This window comes from Physeter macrocephalus, chromosome 18, assembly GCF_002837175.3.
Source record: "Physeter macrocephalus isolate SW-GA chromosome 18, ASM283717v5, whole genome shotgun sequence".
NCBI lineage: Eukaryota > Metazoa > Chordata > Mammalia > Artiodactyla > Physeteridae > Physeter > Physeter macrocephalus.
Window position 1 is genome coordinate 61,169,504 of NC_041231.1, and position 26,521 is coordinate 61,196,024.

Here is a 26,521-nt window from a genome sequence, read left to right on the forward strand (position 1 = left end):
TCAGTGGAACAGGATAGAAAGCCCAGAGATAAACCCACACACATATGGTCACCTTTTCTTTGATAAAGGAGGGAAGGATATACAGTGGAGAAAAGACAGCCTCTTCAATAAGTGGTGCTGGGAAAACTGGACAGCTACATGTAAAAGTATGAAATTAGAACACTCCCTAACACCACACACAAAAATAAACTCAAAATGGGTTAAAGACCTAAATGTAAGGCCAGACACTATCAAGCTCTTAGAGGAAAGCATACACAGAACACTCTATGACATAAATCACAGCATGACCCACCTCCTAGATAAATGGAAATAAAAACACAAATGGGACCTACTGAAACTTAAAAGATTTTTCACAGTGAAGGAAACCATAAACAAGACCAAAAGACAACCCTCAGAATGGGATAAAATATTTGCAAATGAAGCAACTGACAAAGGATTAATCTCCAAAATTTACAAGCAGCTCATGCAGCTCAATAACAAAAAACAAACAACCCAATCCAAAAATGGGCAGAAAACCTGAATAGACATTTCTCCAAAGAAGATATACAGATTGCCAACAAACACATGAAAGAATGCTCAGAAGAAGATGTGGCATATATATACAATGGAATATTACTCAGACGTAAAAAGAAACGAAATTGAGTTATTTGTGGTGAGGTTGATGGACCTAGAGTCTGTCATACAGAGCAAAGTAAGTCAGAAATAGAAAAACAAATACCGTATGCTTACACATATGTATGGAATCTAAGAAAAAAAAAGTTCATGAAGGACCTAGGGGTAAGACGGGAATAAAACACAGACCTACTAGAGCATGGACTTGAGGATATGGGGAGGGGGAGGGGGAGGCTGTGACGAGGTGAGAGAGTTGCATGGACATATATACGCTACCAAGCATAACGTGGATAGCTTGTGGGAAGCAGCCGCGTAGCACAGGGAGATCAGCTAGGTGGTTTGTGACTGCCTAGAGAAGTGAGAGAGGGAGGGTGGGAGGGAGGGAGATGCAGGAGGGAAGAAATATGGGAACATATGTATATGTATAACTGATTCACTTTGTTATAAAGCAGAATCTAACACACCATTGTAAAGCAATTTTACTCCAATAAAGATGTTAAAAAAATAATAAGATGGGAATCTTAAGACCAGTAAGGTGAGAATGAAATCAGTGGTTCATTTCCATTGCTGGAAACAAAATCCATCTCTTAGCATACAATGTGACTAAAGTATATACATTATCTTTTAGTAGGAGTCTTTATGTGTTATTGCTTAGGTAGAACCTGTGCAGCCAACGTAAGCTTTGGATTTAACTCTATAGTTAAGATTTGATTGTTATGTTAAATGAATGCTTTAAAAATCAGCATATAGCAATCTCCTCTTAAATAGTAATATTTCAAAATAACTTTTTTTCTGTTGAAAATATATTGTTTGAGTCACTATCAAAGGGGGCCCTGTGGGCTACTGATGGTCTGCCAATGTATTTTTGGAGATAGTAGTTCTTTAGAAAGAATCCATATATTATGTTTGAGAAAACCTACAATATAAATGTATAAGATTTCTTTTTTTTTTCTGCTGTTACTTTATTTTGTATGATAAAAAGAAACAAAAACCACACTTTTAGACTTTTGACATTGAAGGAATCATTACCTTTTCTAGAATCAGTTTCTTCATCAGTAAAATTCAGGTGGCTTATGGAACTATTGTGATAAAGGAAATAAAGTATGTGAAATGTTTATAAAGTGCTGTACTAGTGTAATGCTAGTGGTGATGGTATTTGCTCTCGAACAATAGTTGTGCTGGCAGACTCACTACCTCAGAAAGTATCTTGGGTGTTATATAAGGTCTGATTTCCTCACCTATATGATAGTACCTGGTTTATAAGTTTATTGTCGAGAAAAAAGTGAGCTAATGCACGTGAAAGAGTAACCATACTGCCTGGCACATACAAGTCATAGGTATTAGTAATTTTATTCTTAGTATTATAATTCTTATATATATATAATTATACTTATATCATCTGCAGTTTTAAATTATGTGTGAGTCATCATTCTGTGCAAAATTTTTAATTCTTCCATGAAAACTTTAAAGACAGGGTGCTGTCGCTTGTGATAATTATTCTGATAAGATACAATAGCTTTCTAATACTGCCCTGTATATGAATCTTAAGTTGACTGAATATTAACTTATGCAAGAAAGTTTTTGTGAGGATTAATTCAAACCATCAGGAATAGTAAAAGCAATTCTAAGTTAACTAGAGGCTTATCAAGTTAAATGAATAGCAAGGTTTTAAGAGTATCTGAATTAATGTGATACTGATGGCTGCCACAACCGGGGTAAGTCACTTTTGAAGGACGCACCGGTGCTGTAGAAGACAGTGAGGTATGTCAGAAAGGCCTGCTACCTTTCCCCTTGACAGGTAGAATCATGCTGGGCATCAACTAGAAGGTCCTGGGCCAACACTGCCCTTTGGTGTTTGACTTAGGGTAGTGGCAACTTCTGGTGGGTAACAGTAGGGAATTATCAAGACCAAAAATGTGTCTTGAGGTACTTTCCCTTACCTTCTCCACTCAAACCACTGGCTTCCTACTATTTACTTATTAAATCTAACTCATCCTGCTGAGCCCTAATGTATACAAATTCATTTCTCTCTTTCTTCTTGATAAGATTGGTCCCTCCAATCTGATCTCTCTCCAGCTGTATATTCAGAAACAGGCCTCTGACTCTGTACTAATGCAGATGTGTGCTTCCTGGTCCAAAGTGTCAGATCCTTCAGGACAAGGACCATGATGAGAGTGTTCAGCATGGTTCTGGGCATGATACAAGCACTTAAGCATTCATAGAATGCATCTTTCCTTGTAAGTCTGCTGTTTACAAAATTCAATTTATACACGCAACCAATATATAATTTAGTCATTCTATGAAAAAACTAATATAAATAAAATGAAAGAACAGTAACATAATTAGAAGTAGCCTTTTTAAAGAGAACAGAGTAATGTGTTTCTTCTGGATTGTAGAATGAAAAATTGTAACATTAAGTCATGCTATTTGGAGTAAAATTTAAATTCTTATTTAGTCCTGTTGAGTGAATATTGCTACCCTCACAAATGCTTCCTTGGAGTCAGCTATGCATAGTTAACAATGTGCTTATAATGATTTTCTCATTTTATGCAGCTTCCTCCATCTTTGCACCACAATTTGAAAAGAAGGGTTATAGAGAGATTCAAGAAATCCCTCTTCAGCCAGCAGAGTAACCCTTGTAATTTGAAATCTGAAATTAAAAAGGTATAGTATTCTACATTCTTTTTTTTTTTTTTTTTTCGGTACGCGGGCCTCTTCACTGTTGTGGCCTCTCCCGTTGCGGAGCACAGGCTCCGCATGCAAAGGCTCAGCGGCCATGGCTCACGGGCCTAGCCGCTCCGCGTCATGTGGGATCCTCTCGGACCGGGACATGAACCCATGTCCCCTGCATCAGCAGGCAGACTCTCAACCACTGCGCCACCAGGGAAGCCCAGGAATTCTTCTTTGACTACCAAAAAAAATCATGAGAATTAAATTTTATACCTCCTGTGCTTGTATCCTCTATTTAAAGCTCTGCCCTCTACTTAAGGGTATTATCAATGTTTGTCTTAGTCCATTTGGGCTGCTATAGTAAAAATACCATAAAGTGCGGAGTTTATAAACAGCAAGAATTTATTGCTTATGGCTCTGGAAGCTGGAAGTTCAAGATTGGGGTACCACCATGGTCGGGTCTGGTAAGGACCCTCTTCCAGGTTTCAGACTGCCGACTTCTTGCTGTATCCTTACATGGCAGAGGAGGCAAGGGAGCTCTTCCAGGCCTCTTTTATAAGGGTACTTTTTATTAGAACACTTATATAAGGGCTTTATCCTTATGGCCTAATTACCTCTCAAAGGTCCCACCTTGGAGGTTAGTTTCAATATACAAATTTTGGGGGACACAAACATTAAGACCATAGCACTGCTTAAGATACTAAATCGAGGATATGTCTTTGCCTCTAATTTTCTCACCTTTATTTCTGAAGCCATTGTTCTAAGAAGACTAATAGAAAGTTCTTTCAGTATTATTGCATGTTTTCCTAAGAAGAAATGTTATTAAATATCTTTAATTTAAATAAGTATATATGTCTTTTTTAGATAATTCTATTCCAACCTTTGTTAGAATATTCTTCAATGAGCCCCTAAATTGAGCTTTGCAACTCTGAACAAGTCACTTAACCATCTGAGGCCATGATTTTTATCACCTATGAGTGTGGAATGAACAATTTCTAAGGTTCTTTTCGTCTTCAACATTCTATGGTCTCCTAGACTTTGGGTGCTGGTAAATAGTTCTATTCTTACATAAGGAAACTAAATCACAAAGAGGTTAAATCAACCAGACAGAAAGAATATTGTTTATTTCTGGTTAACACATCTTGACAATAGGAAATCCGTTTGACCTGGTTATTAGCCATTTTGATACAGGCCTTTGAGGTAGTCACAGCCTCCCATTCTCCTGTCCCAGAAAGACACAAGGCCCAAACAGCTTGGGCCCAGTTGTGTAAAGATGCTTGATCCCGCTCCAATTTTGTATATTTTTTTAAAAAGCTTCAGCATATACTTAAACTTTGGCACAGGCATGCTGCCAATGAACTTTTTCTTTAAGGTTTCTTTTTCTTTTACTGTATCCAATCTGTTGTATAAATTAACTCATAATTCGGGCAATGTTGGAGGACAGAGGAAACCAAAAGTGCCCACTGAACTGAAAAGCCATCATAAGACAGAAAATCGAGGCAGGCAGCTCCATGTAATCAATGGACCAGTTTATTACAGGATAAGGTACAGGGTGGGATCTGGATCAGGTGGACAATGACCCAGAAGTATTTGCAGCTGCATTCCACACCTCTGAGGGGACATTGGGACAGTTTTATAGTTAACCAAGGAGTTGGGGGGCTGATCGGAAATAGGACGTGCCTTCCTAAGTCAAGTTTTATGAATGGGTAAATGTCTCGTGGGTGCTGGGAATACATCAGTAAATGTCTTCATCATTGTTTAGGGTCTAACAGAGCATGGAGGCCACCTGGCCCTAATGATTATTAAACAATGTCTCTTAACTACAAAGCTCCTAATGACAGAGAAGTGATTTATTGTGTGGTACAGTCCTGGATAGGGTCAGCGGGAGGACAGGAGGAGCTGTATGGGCCCAAGGTAGCATCAGTTACGCTAACGGTCATATAGGCTCTTTGATAAGAAATGCAAACAGTATGTTTTTGCTTTTTTGCCTTACATCAGTGGTGTCTGCACATACACAAACAGGAGATGGGGAAAAAAAAAACACATAGCTGCAGGTAAACAAAACATAAACCCTACCTCATCAGAGATTAGAGATTTTATGGGTTGTCTTGGCAAATAAGGCCGAGAAACAAAGCTAGGGGAGATCAAAACAGAAGTGGAGGAGACTTCAGATATTTATTGTAGGATATTCACATATTGCATCATGAATACCAATAAATAGATTTTAAAGACAGAAGCTCAAGTCTCCCGTGAAAACGTTACATGTTAAGTTTTATATTCTTATTAAAATGATATTCAGAATAATCCAGTTTGTACACACATTTATTTTAACAGAAATCCTAGCTTTATGAGAGGAAGGCGCCTGCTGCAAACTGAGGTGCGAAGGGGGCTGTGACCTGTCCCTGCTCCATGTTTCCAGCAGTGCCTGTCCTTAGCGCAAATCATCGTCTCTTTTGTGACTTAGGTTTTCAGTTTGGCCTCCTTCCTTGGTGTCTTTCTTTTCCTCCTTTTGTTTAGCTGTGCCACCCACTCCCAACCTTGTGTGCTTCCTCTGATGAGCAACTGACAAAGGATTAATCTCCAAAATTTACAAGCAGCTCATGCAGCTCAATAACAAAAAACAAACAACCCAATCCAAAAATGGGCAGAAAACCTGAATAGACATTTCTCCAAAGAAGATATACAGATTGCCAACAAACACATGAAAGAATGCTCAGAAGAAGATGTGGCATATATATACAATGGAATATTACTCAGACGTAAAAAGAAACGAAATTGAGTTATTTGTGGTGAGGTTGATGGACCTAGAGTCTGTCATACAGAGCAAAGTAAGTCAGAAATAGAAAAACAAATACCGTATGCTTACACATATGTATGGAATCTAAGAAAAAAAAAGTTCATGAAGGACCTAGGGGTAAGACGGGAATAAAACACAGACCTACTAGAGCATGGACTTGAGGATATGGGGAGGGGGAGGGGGAGGCTGTGACGAGGTGAGAGAGTTGCATGGACATATATACGCTACCAAGCATAACGTGGATAGCTTGTGGGAAGCAGCCGCGTAGCACAGGGAGATCAGCTAGGTGGTTTGTGACTGCCTAGAGAAGTGAGAGAGGGAGGGTGGGAGGGAGGGAGATGCAGGAGGGAAGAAATATGGGAACATATGTATATGTATAACTGATTCACTTTGTTATAAAGCAGAATCTAACACACCATTGTAAAGCAATTTTACTCCAATAAAGATGTTAAAAAAATAATAAGATGGGAATCTTAAGACCAGTAAGGTGAGAATGAAATCAGTGGTTCATTTCCATTGCTGGAAACAAAATCCATCTCTTAGCATACAATGTGACTAAAGTATATACATTATCTTTTAGTAGGAGTCTTTATGTGTTATTGCTTAGGTAGAACCTGTGCAGCCAACGTAAGCTTTGGATTTAACTCTATAGTTAAGATTTGATTGTTATGTTAAATGAATGCTTTAAAAATCAGCATATAGCAATCTCCTCTTAAATAGTAATATTTCAAAATAACTTTTTTTCTGTTGAAAATATATTGTTTGAGTCACTATCAAAGGGGGCCCTGTGGGCTACTGATGGTCTGCCAATGTATTTTTGGAGATAGTAGTTCTTTAGAAAGAATCCATATATTATGTTTGAGAAAACCTACAATATAAATGTATAAGATTTCTTTTTTTTTTCTGCTGTTACTTTATTTTGTATGATAAAAAGAAACAAAAACCACACTTTTAGACTTTTGACATTGAAGGAATCATTACCTTTTCTAGAATCAGTTTCTTCATCAGTAAAATTCAGGTGGCTTATGGAACTATTGTGATAAAGGAAATAAAGTATGTGAAATGTTTATAAAGTGCTGTACTAGTGTAATGCTAGTGGTGATGGTATTTGCTCTCGAACAATAGTTGTGCTGGCAGACTCACTACCTCAGAAAGTATCTTGGGTGTTATATAAGGTCTGATTTCCTCACCTATATGATAGTACCTGGTTTATAAGTTTATTGTCGAGAAAAAAGTGAGCTAATGCACGTGAAAGAGTAACCATACTGCCTGGCACATACAAGTCATAGGTATTAGTAATTTTATTCTTAGTATTATAATTCTTATATATATATAATTATACTTATATCATCTGCAGTTTTAAATTATGTGTGAGTCATCATTCTGTGCAAAATTTTTAATTCTTCCATGAAAACTTTAAAGACAGGGTGCTGTCGCTTGTGATAATTATTCTGATAAGATACAATAGCTTTCTAATACTGCCCTGTATATGAATCTTAAGTTGACTGAATATTAACTTATGCAAGAAAGTTTTTGTGAGGATTAATTCAAACCATCAGGAATAGTAAAAGCAATTCTAAGTTAACTAGAGGCTTATCAAGTTAAATGAATAGCAAGGTTTTAAGAGTATCTGAATTAATGTGATACTGATGGCTGCCACAACCGGGGTAAGTCACTTTTGAAGGACGCACCGGTGCTGTAGAAGACAGTGAGGTATGTCAGAAAGGCCTGCTACCTTTCCCCTTGACAGGTAGAATCATGCTGGGCATCAACTAGAAGGTCCTGGGCCAACACTGCCCTTTGGTGTTTGACTTAGGGTAGTGGCAACTTCTGGTGGGTAACAGTAGGGAATTATCAAGACCAAAAATGTGTCTTGAGGTACTTTCCCTTACCTTCTCCACTCAAACCACTGGCTTCCTACTATTTACTTATTAAATCTAACTCATCCTGCTGAGCCCTAATGTATACAAATTCATTTCTCTCTTTCTTCTTGATAAGATTGGTCCCTCCAATCTGATCTCTCTCCAGCTGTATATTCAGAAACAGGCCTCTGACTCTGTACTAATGCAGGTGTGTGCTTCCTGGTCCAAAGTGTCAGATCCTTCAGGACAAGGACCATGATGAGAGTGTTCAGCATGGTTCTGGGCATGATACAAGCACTTAAGCATTCATAGAATGCATCTTTCCTTGTAAGTCTGCTGTTTACAAAATTCAATTTATACACGCAACCAATATATAATTTAGTCATTCTATGAAAAACTAATATAAATAAAATGAAAGAACAGTAACATAATTAGAAGTAGCCTTTTTAAAGAGAACAGAGTAATGTGTTTCTTCTGGATTGTAGAATGAAAAATTGTAACATTAAGTCATGCTATTTGGAGTAAAATTTAAATTCTTATTTAGTCCTGTTGAGTGAATATTGCTACCCTCACAAATGCTTCCTTGGAGTCAGCTATGCATAGTTAACAATGTGCTTATAATGATTTTCTCATTTTATGCAGCTTCCTCCATCTTTGCACCACAATTTGAAAAGAAGGGTTATAGAGAGATTCAAGAAATCCCTCTTCAGCCAGCAGAGTAACCCTTGTAATTTGAAATCTGAAATTAAAAAGGTATAGTATTCTACATTCTTTTTTTTTTTTTTTTTTTTCGGTACGCGGGCCTCTTCACTGTTGTGGCCTCTCCCGTTGCGGAGCACAGGCTCCGCATGCAAAGGCTCAGCGGCCATGGCTCACGGGCCTAGCCGCTCCGCGTCATGTGGGATCCTCTCGGACCGGGACATGAACCCATGTCCCCTGCATCAGCAGGCAGACTCTCAACCACTGCGCCACCAGGGAAGCCCAGGAATTCTTCTTTGACTACCAAAAAAAATCATGAGAATTAAATTTTATACCTCCTGTGCTTGTATCCTCTATTTAAAGCTCTGCCCTCTACTTAAGGGTATTATCAATGTTTGTCTTAGTCCATTTGGGCTGCTATAGTAAAAATACCATAAAGTGCGGAGTTTATAAACAGCAAGAATTTATTGCTTATGGCTCTGGAAGCTGGAAGTTCAAGATTGGGGTACCACCATGGTCGGGTCTGGTAAGGACCCTCTTCCAGGTTTCAGACTGCCGACTTCTTGCTGTATCCTTACATGGCAGAGGAGGCAAGGGAGCTCTTCCAGGCCTCTTTTATAAGGGTACTTTTTATTAGAACACTTATATAAGGGCTTTATCCTTATGGCCTAATTACCTCTCAAAGGTCCCACCTTGGAGGTTAGTTTCAATATACAAATTTTGGGGGACACAAACATTAAGACCATAGCACTGCTTAAGATACTAAATCGAGGATATGTCTTTGCCTCTAATTTTCTCACCTTTATTTCTGAAGCCATTGTTCTAAGAAGACTAATAGAAAGTTCTTTCAGTATTATTGCATGTTTTCCTAAGAAGAAATGTTATTAAATATCTTTAATTTAAATAAGTATATATGTCTTTTTTAGATAATTCTATTCCAACCTTTGTTAGAATATTCTTCAATGAGCCCCTAAATTGAGCTTTGCAACTCTGAACAAGTCACTTAACCATCTGAGGCCATGATTTTTATCACCTATGAGTGTGGAATGAACAATTTCTAAGGTTCTTTTCGTCTTCAACATTCTATGGTCTCCTAGACTTTGGGTGCTGGTAAATAGTTCTATTCTTACATAAGGAAACTAAATCACAAAGAGGTTAAATCAACCAGACAGAAAGAATATTGTTTATTTCTGGTTAACACAACTTGACAATAGGAAATCCGTTTGACCTGGTTATTAGCCATTTTGATACAGGCCTTTGAGGTAGTCACAGCCTCCCATTCTCCTGTCCCAGAAAGACACAAGGCCCAAACAGCTTGGGCCCAGTTGTGTAAAGATGCTTGATCCCGCTCCAATTTTGTATATTTTTTTAAAAAGCTTCAGCATATACTTAAACTTTGGCACAGGCATGCTGCCAATGAACTTTTTCTTTAAGGTTTCTTTTTCTTTTACTGTATCCAATCTGTTGTATAAATTAACTCATAATTCGGGCAATGTTGGAGGACAGAGGAAACCAAAAGTGCCCACTGAACTGAAAAGCCATCATAAGACAGAAAATCGAGGCAGGCAGCTCCATGTAATCAATGGACCAGTTTATTACAGGATAAGGTACAGGGTGGGATCTGGATCAGGTGGACAATGACCCAGAAGTATTTGCAGCTGCATTCCACACCTCTGAGGGGACATTGGGACAGTTTTATAGTTAACCAAGGAGTTGGGGGGCTGATCGGAAATAGGACGTGCCTTCCTAAGTCAAGTTTTATGAATGGGTAAATGTCTCGTGGGTGCTGGGAATACATCAGTAAATGTCTTCATCATTGTTTAGGGTCTAACAGAGCATGGAGGCCACCTGGCCCTAATGATTATTAAACAATGTCTCTTAACTACAAAGCTCCTAATGACAGAGAAGTGATTTATTGTGTGGTACAGTCCTGGATAGGGTCAGCGGGAGGACAGGAGGAGCTGTATGGGCCCAAGGTAGCATCAGTTACGCTAACGGTCATATAGGCTCTTTGATAAGAAATGCAAACAGTATGTTTTTGCTTTTTTGCCTTACATCAGTGGTGTCTGCACATACACAAACAGGAGATGGGGAAAAAAAAAACACATAGCTGCAGGTAAACAAAACATAAACCCTACCTCATCAGAGATTAGAGATTTTATGGGTTGTCTTGGCAAATAAGGCCGAGAAACAAAGCTAGGGGAGATCAAAACAGAAGTGGAGGAGACTTCAGATATTTATTGTAGGATATTCACATATTGCATCATGAATACCAATAAATAGATTTTAAAGACAGAAGCTCAAGTCTCCCGTGAAAACGTTACATGTTAAGTTTTATATTCTTATTAAAATGATATTCAGAATAATCCAGTTTGTACACACATTTATTTTAACAGAAATCCTAGCTTTATGAGAGGAAGGCGCCTGCTGCAAACTGAGGTGCGAAGGGGGCTGTGACCTGTCCCTGCTCCATGTTTCCAGCAGTGCCTGTCCTTAGCGCAAATCATCGTCTCTTTTGTGACTTAGGTTTTCAGTTTGGCCTCCTTCCTTGGTGTCTTTCTTTTCCTCCTTTTGTTTAGCTGTGCCACCCACTCCCAACCTTGTGTGCTTCCTCTGATGTGGCGGCATCTCTCACAGGAGCATCTCATCTCCATTCTTAGTCTGAGGCATGAGGAGACCGAAGGGGGCATAGATTCATCCTCCTTTCAACTGGGTTAAGATGCAGATTAAATTATCCTATGAACAATGCTATGGTCTCCTCATCTGATATTATAAGCCTGTGGTGGTTCATACCCTTATCAAATGTACCCTATAATCGGGGGCAGGCCTCGCCTCCTATGAGCTAAAGAAATTGGAAGCCTGGGATATTAACCAGCTCCTCCATTAACAATTTTCTTAATTTTCCTTGTCCAGAATTAATCTCCCCCTCTATGCTTCAATCACTTTTTCACTCATATCATTGTGTTTTAAATAGCTTTTCATTCAAAAGCTATTTAGCTCACATGTCTGTTTACCTAAGGGTAGTGAGTTTATCTTGTTCATCTTTGATTCCCCAGAGTCGTACACCGTGCCTGGTAGATGCTTAATGAATAATTGTTGAATATAGAATAAATTCTAGATTGAGAGACATATTCTATATAACATATCCTATATTGGTTTTATTCTTTATTGATATATAAGTATTGATAAATATATTTATATATTTCTCCATGAAAAAAAAAGCTCTCCTGCACCCAGTCTAAAACTAAATGAGAACAGTTTGTGACCTGTTTTTCCCCCTTTCTGGTGTAATCTTTAGTTAGTGACAATTTTTTTCAGAAATGGCCTTTTCATCCCCTGTACAATCATAGAGGAGTAGCCCATTAGCCTTTGAATGACATGGTCACCCCACACCATGGCCGTGGAAGAAGTGGTGACAACACATAAAGTGCATGTGATTTCCACCCTCCCCTCTGAAGCTTCTCCTAAAATCTGGGGACTCTATGTCTGCAGTTTGAAGGAGTCATTATGAGATGATTGCAACTTACTTATGAGTGGCCTGAGGCCCAGCAGGATGGACAGAAGAGTCAAAACATGGAAGAGCCCTTTTCCAAGAAATGAGCCTCTTTATTTATGACTCACCTGAGGTGTCTTCAGTCCAGGCTGCTCAACCTTGGCTAGAATTGCAGGGTGAACATAACATCTATGCAGTTGTATAGGTGTCTTTGAGAACTAGGGTTTTCAGCATGGGAGAAAGGATAAACAGAAACAAAGTAGAAAATACTAATTCAAATTAGAAGTATCAATATGAATCAGTACGAATTCGTGATAGATCTTATCTTTTTAAAAAGACACATATTTCCTAAATTTCACTAAAATGATATAGAAACGAAGCAAGCAGCTGTGTGCTCCCTTTGCACCCATGGCTTTGGAAATATAGCCCATTGCAGCTCTTGAGCAAGAACTGAACGAGACTAAGCTGGAATATCTTGACATAACAGAATACATGACGAGGATGCTGTCAAGGACTACTGAGCATGTGTCAGAAGGACTCAGGAGCCAACAAAGAGGCTCTCACAGACTATCTATTGGATAATTAAAGCGTCAATAAGAATAATAACCAAAATTGATTGAAAGCATTAACTAATGTTTAAATCCAAGAGTTCACAATAGTAAAAAAAAAAAAAAAGAAAGAAAGAAAGAAAAAAAAATCCCTCATTGGTTACCTTTGGAAGATGCTAAGTGACCAACTCATTATTTTGAAAATTGTTTACAAAAGGAAAGAATCAAAAATTTATTCTGCCTTTCCCTTATGAATTCTATCTCAGGGTAACTAAATTGATGAGGGGAAAGTTTCTCATTACAGAAGTACTTCAGCTAATAAGTACTGAAGGAATAAAAAATATTGTCATTTTGCAGCCCCTGAATGAAATAATGGATCTGACATGATCACTACTGGCTGCTGACATCACAAAAAGAGGAACAAGTGGACAGTACATGTCTCCTGATGGATGTGCACAGCACATCTGTGAAATGTACATGCTAAACACTTGAATCTGCATCTGATCAGCCTCTAAGATTTAAGCATAAGAAAATAGTGAGTGTAAATACTGGACATTTCTATTAACAAAGTGGTCTATAAAGTCTAATAAAAACTAATAGAAAGGAGCTGTAGGTTAGAAAAAATGAAAAATAAGGCAATATTTTATGACTTACATGTTATGTAATTCAGTCAAAGAGGACAAGAAAAATCTAAAAAAAAAAAGATCAGAGGACTGACGAGTGAAGTGTGATAAAACATGTTGAAACATTTCTCATTTCTGGCACCTAATTTCATTTATTTTGGCTTAATTTCCTTCAGAGTTCTATCTCAGTTGATTAGGTTCCAAATCATTTATGTAGTTGTTCTACAGCAAAGATAGCCTTATTTTATGACATGGAAACGAAAACACAATTTGGGGGATTTAATGAGGATTACATTTGTAGTTTATCCTACAAATTTTATTTTCTTCTATTTAGTTTTTGCCTAAAAAGTACTATATACTCAATTGACCAATAAAGTGCTGAAATTGTTCAATATTTGCTCAAAATTAGTGGTTTCTTGGGGGGAGAGGTAGTATATAGTGATATAATCTTTTCTCTGTAATATTTATTTGACTTGTTTAGTTCAAAAGTGCATACAATTATTTGCTCCTTAGAACTGTAGATGTTTATTCAGAGCAGAAGAGCCCTTTTTTAAAAATTTATTTTTTTTTGAAGTATAGTTGATTTACAATGTTGTGTTAGTTTCTGGTGTACAGCAAAGTGATTCATTTATACATATATATGTATATGCATAAAGAATATGTATATTCTTTTCCATTATGGTTTATGTTAGGATACTGAATACAGTCCTCTGTCCTCTAGAGTAGGATCTTGTTGTTCCTCCATTCTATACATGATAGTTTGCATCTGCTAATTCCAAACTCTCAATCCATCCCTCCCCCACCCCTCTCCTCCTTGGCAACCACAAGTCTGTTCTCTGTGTGTCTGTTTATGTCATATTTTTGATTCCACATATAAGTAATATCATATGGATTTGTCTTTCTGACTTAGTTCACTTAAATGACAATCTCTAGGTCCATCCATGTTGCTTCAAATGGCATTATTTCATTCTTATTTTATAGCTGAGTAGTATTCCATTGTATTTATACACCACGTGTTCTTTATCCATTCATCTGTCGATGAACACTTAGGTTGCTTCCATGTCTTGGCTATTGTAAATAGTGTTGCTATGAATATTGGGGTACATGTATCTTTTCAAATTATAGTTTTCTCTGGATGTATGCCCAGGGGAGGGGTTGCTGGATCATATGGCAACTCTATTTTTAGTTTTTTGAGGAACCTCCGTACTGTTTTCCATAATGGCTGCACCAATTTACATTCCCACCAACAGTGTAGGAGGGTTCCCCTTTCTCCACACCCTCTCCAGCATTTATTGTTTGTAGATTTTTTGATGATGGCCATTCTGACCCATGTGAGGCGGTACCTCATCGTAGTTTTGATTTGCATTTATCTAATAAGTTGTGATGTTGAGCATCTTTTCATATGTCTTATGGCCATCTGTATGTCTTCTTTGGAGAAATGTCAATTTAGGTCTTCTGCCATTTTTTGATTGAGTTTTTTTTGTTACTGAGTTGTATGAGCTATTTGTATATTTTGGAAATTAATCCCTTGTCAGTAGAATTGTTTGCAAATATTTTCTCCCAGTCTGTAGATTGTCTTTTCATTTTGTTTATGGTTTCCTTTGCTGTGCAAAAGCTTATATGTTTAATTAGGCCCTATATTTTAATTTTTACTTTTATTTCTATTGTCTTAAGAGACTGACCTAGGAAAACGTTGGTATGATTTATGTCAGAGAATGTTTTGCCTATGTTCTCTTCTAGGAGTTTTATGGTGTCATGTCTTATATTTAAGTCTTTAAACCATTTTGAGTTTGTTTTTGTGTATGGTGGGAGGGTGTGTTCTAACTTCATTGATTCACATGTGGCTGTGCAGGTTTCCCAACACCACTTGCCTAAGAGACTGTCTTTTTCCCATTTTATATTCTTACCTCCTTTGTCGAAGATTAATTGACTGTAGGTATGTGGGTTTATTTCTGGGCTGTATATTCTGTTCTATTGATCCATATGTCTGTTTTTGTGCCAGTACTGTGCTGTTTTGATTGCTGTAGGCTTGTAGTATTGTCTGAAGTCTGGGAGGGTTATGTCTCCTACTTTGTTCTTTTTCCTTGGGATTGCTTTGGCAATTCTGGGTCTTTTATGATTCCATATAAATTTCAGGATTATTTGTTCTAGTTCTGTGAAAAATGTCACGGGTAATTTGATAGGGATTGCATTAAATCTGTAGATTGTTTTGGGTATGGCCATTTTAACAATATTAATTCTTCCAGTCCAAGAGCATGGGATATTTTTCCATTTCTTTGAATCACCTTCAGTTTCCTTTATTAATGTTTTATAGTTCTCAGTGTACAAGACTTTCACCTCCTTGGTCAGGTTTATTCCTAGGTTTCTTGGGGTTTTTTTTTTTATGCTATTTTAAAAGGGATTGTTTGTTTTACTTTCCCTTTCTGATATTTCATTGTTAGTGTAAAGAAATGAAATAGATTTCTCTATGTTAATCTTGTATACTGCTACCTTGCTGAATTCATTTACCAGTTCTAGTAGTTTTTGTGTGGAGTCTTTAGGGTTTTATATAAATAGCATCATATCATCTGAATATAATGACAATTTTACCTCTCCCCTTACGATCCAGATACCTTTTATTTCTTTTTCTTGTCTGACTGCTGTGACTCGGACTTCCAATACTGTGTTGAAGAGAAATGATGAGAGAGAGCATCCTTGTCTTGTTCCAGATTTTAACAGGAAGGCTTTCAGCTTTTCATCAGAGTATTATATTTGCTGTGGATTTGTCCTAAATAGCTATTATGATGTTGAGATATGTTCACTCTATACCCACTTTGGTGAGAGTTTTTATCATGAATGAATGTTGAGTTTTATCAAATGCTTTCTCTGCATCTATTGAGATGACTGTGTGGTTTTTGTCTTTTCTTTTGTTGATGTGGTGTATCACACTGATTGATTTGCATGTTTTGAACCATCCTTATGACCCTGGGGTGAAACCCACTTAGTCGTGGTGTATGAAGTTTTTAATTTGTTGTTGGATTCAGTTTGCCAATATTTTGTTGAGAATTTTTGCATCTATATTCTTCAAAGATATTGGCCTGTAATTTTCTTTTTCAGTAGAGTCTTTATCTGGTTTTGGTATCAGGGTGATGGTGGCTTCAAAGAATGACTTTGGGAGTGTTCCCTCCTCTTAAGTCTTTTGGAAGAGTTTGAAAAAGATCAGTATAACTTCTTTGTATGTTCAGTAGAATTCCTCAGTGAAGCCTGAACTTTTGTTTGCAGGGAGTTGGTGGTTTTGTGTGTGTGTTTTTTGTGTGTTTTTTTTTTACATTTTCTATTTCACATCTAGTGATTGGTCTCTTATTATCTATTTCTTTTTAATTCAGTTTTGGTGGCTGTATGTTTCTAGAAACTTGTCCATTTCTTCTAGGTTGTCCAATTTGTTGGCATATCGTTGTTCATAGTATTCTCTTATTTTTTTGTATTTCTGTGGTATCAATTGTTCTTTCTCACTTTCATTTCTTACTTTATTTCGGTCCTCTCTCTTTTCTTCTTGGTGAGCCTGGCCAGAGGTTTGTTGATTTTGTTTACCCTTTCAAATAATCAGCTCTCTGTTTTACTGATTTTTTTCTACACTTTTTAAGTCTCTATTTATTCCCTCTCTGATCATTATTATTTCCTTCCTTCTGCTAACTTTAGGTTTTGTTTGTTCTTCTTTTTCTAATTCTTTTAGGTGGTAGGTTAGGTTGTTTATTTGAGATTTTTCTTGTTTTTTGAGGAAGGCTTATATGGCTATGAACTTCCCTCTACAGCTTTTGCTGTATCCCATAGATTTTTTATGGTTGTGTTTTCATTGTCATTTGTCTCAAGGTATTTTTAAATTTCCTCTTTGATTTGATCATTGACCCTTTGGTTTTTTGGTACCCTCTTGTTTAGTCTACATGTAATCATTTTTTCTCATTTCTCTTTTTGTGCTCGATTTCTAGTTCCATGCCATTGTGGTCAGAAAAGATGCTTGAAATAATTTCTATCCTCTTAAATTTGTTGAGGCTTGTTTTGTGCCCTAGTATGTGGTCAATCCTAGAGAAATGTTTCATGTGCACTTGAAAAGACTCTGTACTCTGGTTATTTTGGATGTAATGTCCTGAAAATATCAATTAAGTCTAACTGTTCTATTGTATCATTTAGGATCTCTGTTACTTTACTGATTTTCTGTCTGGAAGATCTGTCCATTGATGTGAGTTGGGTGTTAAAGTCTCCTACTGTTATTGTATTCCTGTCAATCTCTCCAGTTTTGTCTGTTAGTATTTGTTTTATGTATTTGGGTGATCCTATATTGGGTGCATATATGTTAACAACTGTAATATCCTCTTCTTGTATTGATCCTTTTATCATTATATAGTGTCCTGATTTATCTTTCTTTATGGCCTTTGCTTTAAAGTCTATTTTGTCTGATATGAGTATTGCTACCCCCACTTTCTTGTCATTTCCGTTTGCATGAAATATCTTTTTCCGTCCCCTCATTTTCAATCTATGTGTGTCCTTTGCCCTAAAGTGGATCTCTTGTAGGCAGCATATAGTAGGGTCTTGGGTTTTTTAATCAAATCTGCCACTCTATGTCTTTTGATTGCAGCATTTAGGCAATTGACATTTAAGGTAATTATTGATAGATATGCATTTATTGCCATTTTACACCTTGTTTTCCAGGTGATTTTGTACTTCTCCTTTGTTCCTTTTCTTTTCTTTTTGTTTTTTCTTTTGTAGTTTAATGGTTTTCTTTTGTATTTACTTGAGTTCCTTTCTTTTTGGTTTTTGGTGAATCTATTGTATGTTTTTCATTTGTGGTTACCCTGTTTTTCAAGTATGCTAACCCATTCCTATATCTACTTGCTTTAGACTGGTAAAGACTCAGACACATTCTTAAAAAAATGTACATTTTTCCTACTCTCCCCCTCCACATTTTATGATTTTGATATCCTCTTTTACACCTTCATGTTTATCCTTTTGCTGTTCATTGTACTTATCTTCGCTTTCACACACACAAAATTTTTTTAACATCTTTATTGGAGTATAATTGCTTTACAATGGTGTGTTAGTTTCTGCTTTATAACAAAGTGAATCAGTTATACATATACATATGTCCCCATATCTCTTCCCTCTTGCGTCTCCCTCCCTCCCACCCTCCATATCCCACCCGTCTAGGTGGTCACAAAGCACTGAGCTGTTCTCCCTGTGCTATGCGGCTGCTTCCCACTAGCTATCTATTTTACGTTTGGTAGTGTATATATGTCCATGCCACTTTCTCACTTTTTCCCAGCTTACCCTTCCCCCTCCCCATATCCTCAAGTCCATTCTCTAGTAGGTCTGTGTCTTTATTCCCATCTTGCCCCTAGGTTCTTTATGACCTTTTTTTTTTTTTAGATTCCATATATATGTATTAGCAAAAAGAGTCATGTACCAAAATGTTCATTGCAGGTCTATTTACAATAGCCAGGACATGGAAGCAACCTAAGTGTCCATCGACAGATGAATGGATAAAGAAGATGTGGCACATATATACAATGAAATATTACTCAGCCATAAAAGGAAGCGAAATTGAGTTATTTGTAGTGAGGTGGATGGACCTAGAGTCTGTCATACAGAGTGAAGTAAGTCAGAAAGAGAAAAACAAATACCGTATGCTAACACAAAAATTTTTGATGTTTTAAAAAATCTGTGTACTGGCTTATTTAAATGATTTACTTTCCAATTGTGATTTTTCTCTTTCCTATTGATTCGTGCTTCTTTTCTATTTAGAGAAGACGTTTCAATATTTCTTTTAGGATAGGTTTAGTATCACTGTATTCTCTAAGTTTTTGCTTGTCTGAGAAATTCTTTATCCCTCCTTTTTTTCTAAATGATAATCTTGCTGGGTAGAGTATCCTAGGTTGCAGGTTTTTCCCTTTCAAGACTTTGAATATATCTTGCCACTCCTAGCTTGCAACATCTGTAGAGAAATCAGCTGATAGCCTTTTGGGGGTTCCCTTGTAATGAATTATTTGTTTTTCTCTTGGTGCCTTTAAAATCCTCTATTTAACTTTTGCCATTTTAGTTATAATATGTCTTGGTGTAGGTCTGTTTGGGTTCATCTTGTTTGGGATCCTCTGCTCTTCCTATACCTGGATGTCCATTTCCTTCTTTAGGTTTGGGAAGTTTTCAGCCATTATTCTTCACATATATTTTCTATCCCCTTTTTTCTATCCTCTCCTTCTGGGATCCTTATTATATGTAGATTGCCATGCTTCATATTATTCCATAGGTCTTGTATATTGCTTTCATTTTGTTTTCATTTGTCTTTCTTTCTGCTGTTCAGATTTGGTGATTTCCATTATTCTCTCTTCCAGATCACTTATTTGTTCTTCTGCATTATTCAATTTGCCATTTATTGCCTTTAGTTCAGTTTTCATCTCAGCAAATGAGTTTTATAATTTTTCTTGGTTCCTCTTTATAGTTTCTAGTTCCTTTTTATAGTAATCTGCATTTCTATTGATAGGCTTTCTTAATCCCTTCAGTATTTTTATTACCTCCTTTTTGAACTCAGAGTCTATTAGACTGAAGAAATCTGTTTCATTGTTTGTTCTTTCAGGTGAATTCTCTTGGTCTTTTAATTGGGAGTGATTTATCTGTTTCTTCATTTTACTTGTATTTCTCTGACTCTATGAGTTTAGGAGAAAGAGTTATCTACTGTGGTCTTGGAGAGCTGTTTTATGTGGGAGAGTTCCTGTGTAGCCTGCATGGGTTTAATATTTTTGGTGCAAGTGCTGCTTTTAGTATGGATGCCTGCTGCATCTTTCCCTGGTGTATACTGGCTGTTATCCCTTTGATAGGGGGTGTGACTGGTGTTTTGATGACCAAAGTCTGCACTGGATATGAGTGGGCCCTCCTCTTTGATCTGTGGTCATCACAATCCTCTCAGGGACAGGGTCTACTTTCTAGTTATTGGAGTAGAAGCCCCCATCCGTTTCTGACTGCAGCATGAGGTAGGCAAGATTGAAGCCCTCACACTAGTAGAGGAGCCACTGAGTAGCTCCTCTTCTACTCCTGAGAGCTCCTGAAGAGGAGCTCTTCAGCAGGAGCTGTCCACCCAGGAGTGTGCTCGGTGGTGTTGCCTGTCACCTGTTGTGTGAGCTCACAAAGTATACTGTTGTTGGAACTGCCCTCGGCCATGCCTTAACTGTGGGAATGCAATTGGCCCCAGTGTCCCTCAGGCACTGTGTTCACAAATCCACCAGTGCAGATCCATAGGCACCAATCCACTGAAGTCAGGTACCAGGACCACAGTAGTCATGCACTTGGACACGTTGTGGGAGCTATGGAAGCAGCCCAGACTCTGGCCCTGCCTCCTGTGCATGCACCTGCAAAGCCCACAGCTGCTAATGCTGGACTTGCCCCAGCCATGGGAGCACCCATTGTCCACTTGGATGTCCTGCAGGCACTGAGTTTACAAAGCTGGTGGTGGTGGCATAAATCTGCAGATTGCACAGCCACAGGGAGAGGGCTCAGATTTCAGCCCTGCTTCCTAAGTTGCACAACTCCTGGGGATGAACTCTGATTTCAGCCCCACCTCCGATTGTGGGCAGCCTGTTGGTGCTTGTGTGTTCCCAGAAGTCATAGAGGCAGCACTGCACCAGCTGTGAGCATGCTGAGAAAGAAGCTGCTATGGTGGGCCCTTTCCCTCCCTTCCTGCACCTGTTAACAACACTTCACTTCTATGGCAGACCTGGGCTCCTTCCTCCACATACCCCTGGTTGTGGCCCAAAGTATGGTCCTGCCCCTTTAGGTTGTCCCTGCACAGCCAGCCCCAGTCCTCTCCCTGGGTCTGTGTTCTGAAGCCCGAGATTCAGCACCCAGCCCCTGCCCACAGCAGCAGATGCATGTCTCAGGCTGGGGAGTGCAGGGAGGTGGTGCAGACCATCTGTGCTGGTCTCTTGCTGTTCTGCCTGCCTCAAGCCAGCTGCTACTCTCTCCTCTGAGCTTCTGGAGCTCACTTTCTGTCCTGGGTGATGTCCCCACTGGTGAAGGGGTTTCCCAGGGTGAGGGAACCTTTTCTCTTTCACAGCTCCCTCCCAAGGATGCTGGTCCTGTCTCACTTCCTTTATTTTTTTCTTTTGTCCTACTTGGTTATGTGGTGATCTCTCTTGCAATTTTGGCTGTCTGAGACCTTCTGTCAGCATTCAGTAGGTATTCTGTGAGAGTTGTTCCACATGTAGATGTATTTTTGATGTATTTGTGGGAGGAGGTGAGATTCACTTCTTATTCCACCATCTCGATTGGAGTCCCCAGAAGAGCCCTTTTATGTTAGTTCAGAAGGAATTTTCTTACACATTCTTCCAAACAGAACATACATGCCAAATATGGGAGGTACACCTCTTAGCTCATGAGCCAAGAGAGGGCCCCACAGTGCTGGTCTGGGACTGCTGAGCCACCTCAGAGCTTCAGCCAGCCTGAGAGGCCACTGCTCTGAAAGATTCTGTTATATCACCCATATTTCCACCTACTGGGTGAACATTTACTTTGTCATCTGGCACGTCCAGAATTGAACTCACCACCTGCTTCCTTCCTTTGTCCACATCAAATATCATTGGAAGCATCCATTATCATTCTGCTCAGTCTTTAAACCTTGTGGTCACTTTCAACTGTTCCACTTTATCTCTTGCATCTCCTAAGTCATTAACACCTGGGTAATATTCATAGTGTAGGTGGTTTTGGTTGGCCTTTGATGTTATAGCCCTGGGTTCTAGCCCTGGTTCTGCCACTTACTAGCTATGCTCCTTGAGCAAATTACTTTACTTCTCATATTCCTCATCTGTAAAATGGGGATAATGCCTACCTTACAAAGTAGTTGTTAGAACAAAATAGAATATCAAATGTGTCTAGAATGTAGTAAGTACTCAATCAATGGCATAGGTGCTCTCATTGTTATTAAGTGGAAATATTTGGGCTTCCATAGCTGTTCTTTCCTTTTGGTTTCCACCTAGTCCAAGCTCTTAGCACTCCTCTCTTGCACTAGTGTCACACTTCTTGCTGACCTCCTTGTTCTCCAATTCATTTTGCCAGACTTTTCCCAGTGTCCCTAAACACTTATTTCCAGTTTCCTGCCTCACCATCTAACTCTGAGTCCCACCGCCTAGGCCTCCGTTATTTGCCGGAGCCTCCTCATGATCAGCCTATGTTCACCCTGAGGTCTCAGCCCCACCCAAATTGTTACATATATTGCTTCCAGGGTGATCTCTTCAAAACAGAAATCTTATCACGTCTCACACACACACACACACACACACACACACACACACACACACACACTCACATGCCACAGAACATTGTCCAAGGGGCTCTTAGTATAAAATGCCAAAATCCCCACCAATGGTGTTCACAGTCCTGTTTGGTCCAAGCCCTGCCTCTCTCTCTACCCTCACCTCATACCACTCTTGCCCTTTGTTGTCTCCACACTGGCTACAGTGCCTACCTACCATGCTGCTTCATCCCAAGTCTGCACATGCTCTTTCCTCTGCCTGTAATGTTCTTCCCACTCCATCCTTTATTCACTCTTACTATTTATTTTGGCTCTCAGCATAAGCATCATTTTCTCAGGAAAGGCTTCCATAAGTTAAATCTGTCTGTTACCTCTTAGAACCACAGGCATTGCCTTCAATGTATTCAGCATATTTGCAATTTTGCAAATACACAAGTGGATATTTCACAGACATAATTCTCCCTAATTAGGCAGTAAGCTCCAAGAATACAATATTTAGCCACCATTGATTGTTTTCATTGTTTGGATCTGTGCATGGCACACAATAGTTGATTTAAAAAATACTCCCAGGGAGCTGCAGTTCAAGATGGTAGAGTAGAAGGATGTGTTCTCACTCCCTCTTGAGACAGCACTGGAATCACAACTAACTACTAAACAATCATCGACAAGTAGACACTAGAACTCACCAAAAAAGATATGCCACATCCAAAGACAAAGGCGAAGCCACAATGATATGGTAGGAGGGGCACAATCACAATAAAATCAAATCCCATATCTGCTGGGTGGGTGACTCACAAATTGGAGAAAAATTATACCACAAAAGTCCACCCACTGGAGTGAAGGTTCTGAGGCCCACATCAGGCTTCCCAACCTGGGAGCTCTGCAATGGGAGGAGGAATTCCTAGAGAATCAGACTTTGAAGGCTAGCAGGATTTGATTGCAGGACTTCAACAGGACTGGAGGAAACAGAGACTCCACTCTTGGAGGGCACACACAGAGTAGTGTGCACATTGAGACCCAGGGGAAGGAGCAGTGACCCCATAGGAGACTGAACAGACCTACCTTCTAGTGTTGGAGGGTCTCCTGCAGAGGTGGGAGGTGGCTGTGTTTCACCGTGAGGACAAGGACAATGGTGGCAGAAGTTCTGGGAAGTACTCCTTGGCGTGAGCCCTCCCAGAGTCTGCCATTAGCCCCACCAAAGAGCCCGGGTAGGCTCCAGTGCTGGGTCGCCTCAGGCCAAACAACTAATAGGGAGGGAACCCAGCCCCACCCATCAGCAGAGAAGCATCCCCTTCTCAGTAAAGTTTTACTGAGCTCTGCCCACCAGAGCAACAGCCAGCTCTACCCACCACTAGTCCCTCCCTCAGGAAACTTGCTGAAGCCTCTTAGATAGCCTCATCCAGCAGAGGGCAGACAGCAGAAGCAAGAAGAACTACAATCCTGCAGCCTGTAGAACAAAACCCACATTCACAGAAAGAGAGACAAGATGAAAAGGCAGAGGGCTATGTACCAAATGAAGGAACAAAATAAAAACCCAGAAAAACAACTAAATGAAGTGGAGATAGGCAACCTTACAGAAAAAGAATTCAGAATAATTATAGTGAAGATGATCCAGGACCTCGGAAAAAGAATGGAGGCAAAGATCGAGAAGATGCTAGAAATGTTTAACAAAGACCGAGAAGAATTAAAAAACAAAGAAACAGAGATGAACAATACAATAACTGAAATAAACTACACTAGAAGGAATCAATAGCAGAATAACTGAGGCAGAAGAACAGATAAGTGACCTGGAAGACAAAATGGTGGAATTCACTGCTGCAGAACAGAATAAACAAAAAAAGAATGGAAAGAAATGAAGACAGCCTAAGAGACCTCTGGTACAACATTAAATGCAACAACATTCGCATTATACGGGTCCCAGAAGGAGAAGAGAGAGAGAAAGTAACCGAGGAAATCTTTGAAGAGATTATAGTCGAAAACTTCCCTTACATGGGTAAAGAAATAGCCACCCAAGTCCAGAGAGTGCAGAGAGTCCCATACAGTATAAACCCAGGGAGAAACATGCTGAGACACATAGTAATGAAATTGGAAAAAAATTAAAGACACAGAAAAATTATTGAAAGCAGCAAGGGAAAAACGACAAATAACATACAAGGGAACTCCCGTAAGGTTAACAGCTGATTTCTCAGCATAAACTCTACAAGCCAGAAGGGAGTGGCATGACATTTTAAAGTGATGAAAGGGAAGAACGTACAACTAAGATTACTCTACCTGGCAAGGATCTCATTCAGATTCAATGGAGAAATCAAAAGCTTTACAGACAAGCAAAAGCTAAGAGAATTCAGCACCACCAAACCAGCTCTACAACAAATGCTAAAGGAAATTCTCTAAGTGGAAAACACAGAGGAGAAAAGGACCTACAAAAACAAACCCAAAACAATTAACAAAATGGTAATATGAACATACATATTGATAATTACCTTAAATGTGAACAGATTACAGGTGCCAACCAAAAGACACAGACTCACTGAATGGGTACAATAACAAGACCCATATATATGCTGTCTACAGGAGACACACTTCAGACATAGGGACAGATACAGACTGATAGTGAGGGGGTGGAAAAAGATATTTCATGCAAATGGAAATAAAAAGAAAGCTGGAGTAGCAATACTCATATCAGATAAAATAGACTTTAAAATAAAGAATGTTACAAGAGACAAGGAAGGACACTACATAATGATCAAGGCCTCAATCCAAGAAGAAGATATAACAATTATAAATATATATGCACCCAACAGCAGAACACCTCAATACATAAGGCAACTGCTAACAGCTATAAAAGAGGAAATCAACAGGAGCACAATAATAGTGGGGGACTTTAACACCTCACTTACACCAATGCTCAGATCATCCAAACAGAAAATAAATAAGGAAACACAAGCTTTAAATTACACAATAGACCAGATAGATTTAATTGATATTTATAGGACATTCCATTAAAAAAACAGAATACACTTTTTTCTCAAGTACACGTGGAACATTCTCCAGGGTAGATCACACCTTGGGTCAAAAATCAAGCCTCAGTAAATTTAAGAAAATTGAAATCATATCAAGCATCTTTTCTGACGACAACACTATGAGATTAGAAATCAACTACAGGGAATAAAACGTAAAACACACAAACACATGGAGGCTAAACAATACATTACTAAATAACCAAGAGATCACTGAAGAAATCAAAGAGGAAATCAAAACATACGTAGAGACAAATGGCAAAGAAAACACGATGATCCAAAACCAAAGGGATGCAGCAAAAGCAGTTCTAAGAGGGAAGTTTATAGCAATACAAGCCTACCTCAAGAAACAACAAACATCTCAAATAAACAACCTAACTTTACACCTAAAGGAACTAGAGAAAGAAGAACAAACAAAACCCAAACTTAGTAGAAGGAAAGAGGTCACAAAGATCAGAGCAGAAATAAATGAAATAGAAATCAATAAAACTAAAAGCTGGTTCTTTGAGAAGATAAACAAAATTGATAAACCATTAGCCAGACTCATCAAGAAAAAGAGGGAGAGGACTCAAATCAATAAAATTAGAAATGAAAATGGAAGAAATGGACAAATTCTTAGAAAGGTATAACCTTCCAAGACTGAACCAGGAAGAAATAGAAAATATGAACAGACCAATCACAAGTAATGAAATTGAAACTGTGATTAAAAATCTTCCAACAACCAAAAGTCCAGGAACAGTCTTCACAGGTGAATTCGGTCAAAATTTAGAGAAGAGTTAACACCCATCCTTCTCAAACTCTTCCAAAAAATTGCAGAGGAAGGAACACCCCCAAACTCATTCTATTAGGCCACTGTCACCCTGACACCAAAACCAGACAAAGATACTACAAAAAAAGAAAATTACAGACCAATATCACTGATGAATATA

The 26,521-nt window shown here is 38.6% G+C and overlaps 1 protein-coding gene across 1 annotated transcript in view; it reads left to right on the top strand.

The window, feature by feature from the left end:
- The window catches only part of NEK10 (NIMA related kinase 10), a 325,365-nt gene that overhangs the window by 286,640 nt on the left and 12,204 nt on the right, over positions 1-26,521 (top strand). Inside the window, exon 34 of the mRNA XM_028479673.2 lies at positions 3,166-3,276. Within this exon, the coding sequence (XP_028335474.1) occupies positions 3,166-3,276 (111 nt within the window). The remainder of the gene's footprint in view (positions 1-3,165; positions 3,277-26,521) is intronic.